Genomic DNA, 4,447 nt, shown 5'->3' on the forward strand with positions numbered 1-4,447 from the left:
GGAGTCCGGAGGTCGACGAGGTGAGTCGGTGTCTTGGTGACTGCTTTCAGATTTTAGACTGGAGGTGTGGTCGTGTTGACATGCCGCGTGCGTCTGTGAGTCTTCCTTTGGAATGAAATTGCTTTGCTGTTTGATTATGTGGCTTGTTGAGTCTTCATTGTTTGATTATGCGTTTGTGAGTCTTGATTTATATGTTTGGGCTTGCAGCTTGTTTGATTATCAATTATATGAAAAAGTCAAAAGATAGAAATGGTCAAACTGTCAAAGGGAATTGTGTTTTGGTCAATCACTAAATTGGATGACTATGTTTGGTCAACGGTAATTGGATAATTATGTTTAGTCCAATGAAATTGCTTTCTTCATCTAATCATCTGTTGTTTTGCACTTGTGTTTGAAATGTATATAATGAAATGTGCGTTAGTGTGTATATATATTAATATATATATATATATATATATATATTTGTGTTTTTAGTGAAATGTGCATATTATTCTAATATTGGTACATATATAATATTATAGGTATTGGTTTAAATGATAAAAATAAAGACGTGAGGATGAGCGTCCCACTGAATTCTGAATCTTAAAAAAACAAAAGTTCATAAAATTTGTATGTACTTAAAAGTAACCCAACCCATCTAGCCACTATCACAGCAGAGCAATATTCTGGATTAGTGTTGGGCCAAGGCTTCATCAAAACCATTTTGGGGCAGTGGCAAACTTTTCGGGCCAATCTCCATAAAACGTGTACGGGTGGTGATCATGAATTCTGGATCGGTGAATTTGAGTTAATCGAAAAGGAAAACGAAGCAGACTATTTGCAATTTGAAAACAAACCATCAGCACAAGCAGACTGTAATGAACTGAAAGCTCCAAAGAGAAATGGGTGACGCTTTGTTTGAGCTGGAGAACAATCTCAGGTCCAAACAGGTAAAACCCTCACTAAAATTTCAACAAAGTTTTCATCTTTCACCAAAATCCCTTAAACCCAATTCACATTTTGCTCAATTGAGGCCGGATGTCTGATGTTTGTGTTTGTAATGTTCGCAGGCGAAGTTGACGCCTGAAGAAGTAAGGGTTCTTTCAGATTGCAAGTCTAAGGCGATGAGGGAGTTCACATTCGGAGGTCTTGCAGCTGGTGTTGTAGCCTGGACAGGTCTCTCTTATTTACTGTCAATGTTGAGATATTGTAGATGTTCTTGGGTTCCTACTGAGGTTGTAATGGTCAACGCAAACAGAAGTTAGTTTGGGTCATTTTCAGTTACTTGCAACAATATCCTTTGGTTTTGCATACAGAAACATGGGTTCTAAAGTATTTTGACTAGTGATCAAAATACTTAGTTTAAAGCAGTTATGAGGAAAAGTTTACAGCTGACAGCACTAAACTGAAGCATATCATGTGTACTACACTAGTTGTAGAAGAACAAATCACTCAATGAATGTTGATCCACATTCTGGTTTGCTGTTAATTTATCTTCTTTTTCTCTTTTGGGCTTTTCTTTGGCAAGCCTAAGTAGAATATGGCAGTTCTGGAATTCAAATTACATGGTTTAAATATATGAATTGCTTTCCAATTTCCTGGTTTAAAAACTCAATTACTGTCTGCGTATTAGTTTCATAGCGACTCATGAGCGAGCTGTTTATTTGTATGAGTTTTTGTTTCTTAGTTTTTGTTAATCATTTATGTATCCTTTCCTTTATCTCAATCTCAATTCTTTTGTGGCAGCATCATCAAAGCTCAGTAAGATGATCCGACTTAACCTTTCGGGAGGTAAAATAAACTCTCTCATCACACCCTACCCTGCAAATCTATCAAGCTACAATTGTTGTGTTTTCAGATCAGTTGTATCTATACACCATCCCCAATTTGTTCTATTGTATGGGATTTTATCCCAGGTCTCTGATATGAAAGGGCAAGTGCTGCTGGTTTCTTTGTCTTGATCTTAGCTATCCATCATTTTCCACATTTGCATCAAGTTTGACCCATCTGTAGGAGCTGCTGCGATGTTTGGACTGTGGAGATTTTCTAGAGCCTTAGATTCATGTGTGGAACATATTCTTGCACTGGATGGGAGTCCGATGCAGGCAGAGTTGGCAACTATGTAAGACACGTTACTTCCTTTTATAATCTGTGATGAATCTTCACTTTGAGCAATATTGTGACATAAACTGATTGTCTTCTGGAAATTATGAATAGTGAATATATCTGCCATTTCTTGAAATCTCAGTCATTCTGCTGATCTAAGTTAGCCAAGGTTCTATTAGTTGTAATTAGAAGGAGCTATTAGTTTAGATAATTTAAGAGATTTCAGTTGTTTCTTACACTTACTGCATCAATGTAAATATCAGCCCCAAGTCTAAGAGGAAGTAACACATAAGTTGGAGTTGCAACAAGCTAAGGTGTTCAACAGAAATTGTTGCAAGTCAATGAGTTTAAAGAGGGTAGTGACCCAGAAATAGGCTGTTAGCATGGTTGGTAGGAGCAGTTGCTTGGGTATTTACTAGTATCAAAAGTCATTCTAGCTTGCGACCAATTATAATCTAGCAGTTTAAATTCAATTTGTTAAGTGGTGCAGAAGGGTATCCTAATCTGAGATTCTAAATAACTTTATTTTGTCTACTTTGAGACGTCAAGCTACATTGTTACTGAACTTACGAAGTAATGTTAGAGTTAAACCCTTCAGTTATGAAATTAGTACGTAACAGAAAGATGCCTAATACACTACACTCGTTTTTTCATGCAACATCCCTTGTATTGCCTGACAACATCACATTTTCCCACAAGTACCTTATGTTGTAAATGCAATACAGTCCACTACTTCAAAATTTCTGCCTCTTCAATAGCATGGTCTCTCCAAGCATGAAGAACTGGACCTTTTTTTTTTTTTTTGAATGAACAATATCTGCTCCTACATTACATCATCCCCTAGGTCCCATTCAATTATTAAACTAATTGTGATTCAAATTACAGAATGGTGACAAAACATCAGAACGATCGTCAGAGGATGCAGCTTATCTCTAAGCAGTTCTATTGTGAGGAGGTTTTTGATGATTCAACCTCGGAACGCCCAAAAATAAGGTGGCGTTATCGGAATTACTTTAGTGATAATATTGCTCATGGTCAAAGAACACATGACAGCAACTCTCAATCTGATTCAGACACTGTCTCCCATGGTGACTATCACAATTCCTTTGATGGTGATTCCCAAGACACCCAAAGTGACACCCAGAATGACTTTAACAAAAGACGGATCAATTTTGACCCTAGACGAGTTCCTGTAAGTCTACTAATCGATCATTTATTTTCTTAATGAATTTGCTTGACTTCTATATCCTGGATCAGAGTAGATTGAGCTTAAACTACTTTGTTGAAATTAACTTTTAAAATCATGATAGGAGCCAAGAAGAAGGATTCTGATTTTGCAGAAACTTGTGTTTCATGTCTCGTCATTATCAAGAAATTATGTGTGCTTAAAATAATTTGTATGAATTAGTAGAACATTTGATTTATACATACAATTTGAATTGCCATGAAATAATGACCCCAGACTCCCAAAGTGTGCGTGCGCATGTCTGTCTGTCTGCGCATCTTCGTTGATTAGCTGAAATCAGCTGTCAACAGTATAAGAATAGAAATTATTTGTACTTGCACGTTTGGAAAGACTTCTTTGTGTAGATATCTGAATAATGATGAGGAAGTGGCTTCTACTTTTTATAGCACATGATGATAATGTCCTAACTCAGCTTGTTCTTATTATAGATGAACTCCAGTGTTGGTGCAACGGCAGACCCTTTTGAATATATCTTCGGTTATCCAGCACCAAAGGAGGAGCTTCATCTTCCAGACACCTCGAGTCTTTCCCCGAAAGCACAGGCTCGTAACCGTAGACGATCTCACCGCAAGCGTCGTACGCATCATCAGGAAGACGTATCAGACCTCCAACATGTGTAGCTGTGAGTTGAATATGATTGACCATTGGAGAAGATCACTGCAAAGAATTCTGAAATACTTTTATCTAATGTTTTATCACTTTTATGAGCTTGAAAACCTTTACAATGTAGGGTATCTGCTTGAATTACAATAGTATCAGGCGAGCTAAATCAGTTCCTTTCTGCTGCCGTGAAGTTATTGATGAATCAATGGTTGATTTACATTCAAGCTCTTCAGACTTCAATAAGATTAGTGGAAAGCTAGTAGTGATTATTTTGCAGAGATTGGTGCAAAAGCTATTGCCTATTTCTGGGTCACCAAATCCCCAATATGAGACTATTATTCTCTAAGCTGTGTTAAATTAATTCTTTTTCCTTTTTTCTTTTTTCGGAAGAGGGAAAAGAGGAACAAATCCAAACATGTTCAGTGGTGAGTAATTGTGTTGGAAAAGAGGAACAAATCCAAACATGGTCAGTGGTGAGTAATTGTGTTGGTTTGTCTTGTCACACGCTACCAA

The 4,447-nt window shown here is 37.1% G+C and overlaps 1 protein-coding gene across 1 annotated transcript; it reads left to right on the top strand.

The window, feature by feature from the left end:
- The first annotated feature begins 638 nt into the window (after positions 1-638).
- On the top strand, positions 639-4,210 carry LOC112196021. The gene is made up of 6 exons (XM_024336286.2): positions 639-929; positions 1,050-1,155; positions 1,726-1,770; positions 1,993-2,101; positions 2,971-3,277; positions 3,760-4,210. The coding sequence occupies exons 1-6, from the start codon at positions 882-884 to the stop codon at positions 3,949-3,951; spliced, it is 807 nt and encodes a 268-aa protein (XP_024192054.1). The 5' UTR covers positions 639-881; the 3' UTR covers positions 3,952-4,210.
- Positions 4,211-4,447: the final 237 nt, after the last annotated feature.

This window comes from Rosa chinensis, chromosome 4 (assembly GCF_002994745.2).
Source record: "Rosa chinensis cultivar Old Blush chromosome 4, RchiOBHm-V2, whole genome shotgun sequence".
Lineage (NCBI taxonomy): Eukaryota > Viridiplantae > Streptophyta > Magnoliopsida > Rosales > Rosaceae > Rosa > Rosa chinensis.

Coding starts and splice junctions, on each gene's coding strand:
- LOC112196021 (XM_024336286.2), top strand. CDS start 882: ATGGGTGACGCTTTGTTTGAGCTGGAGAACAATCTCAGGTCCAAACAG. Junction 930..1,049: donor ACAATCTCAGGTCCAAACAG/GTAAAACCCTCA, acceptor TAATGTTCGCAG/GCGAAGTTGACGCCTGAAGA. Junction 3,278..3,759: donor TTGACCCTAGACGAGTTCCT/GTAAGTCTACTA, acceptor TTCTTATTATAG/ATGAACTCCAGTGTTGGTGC.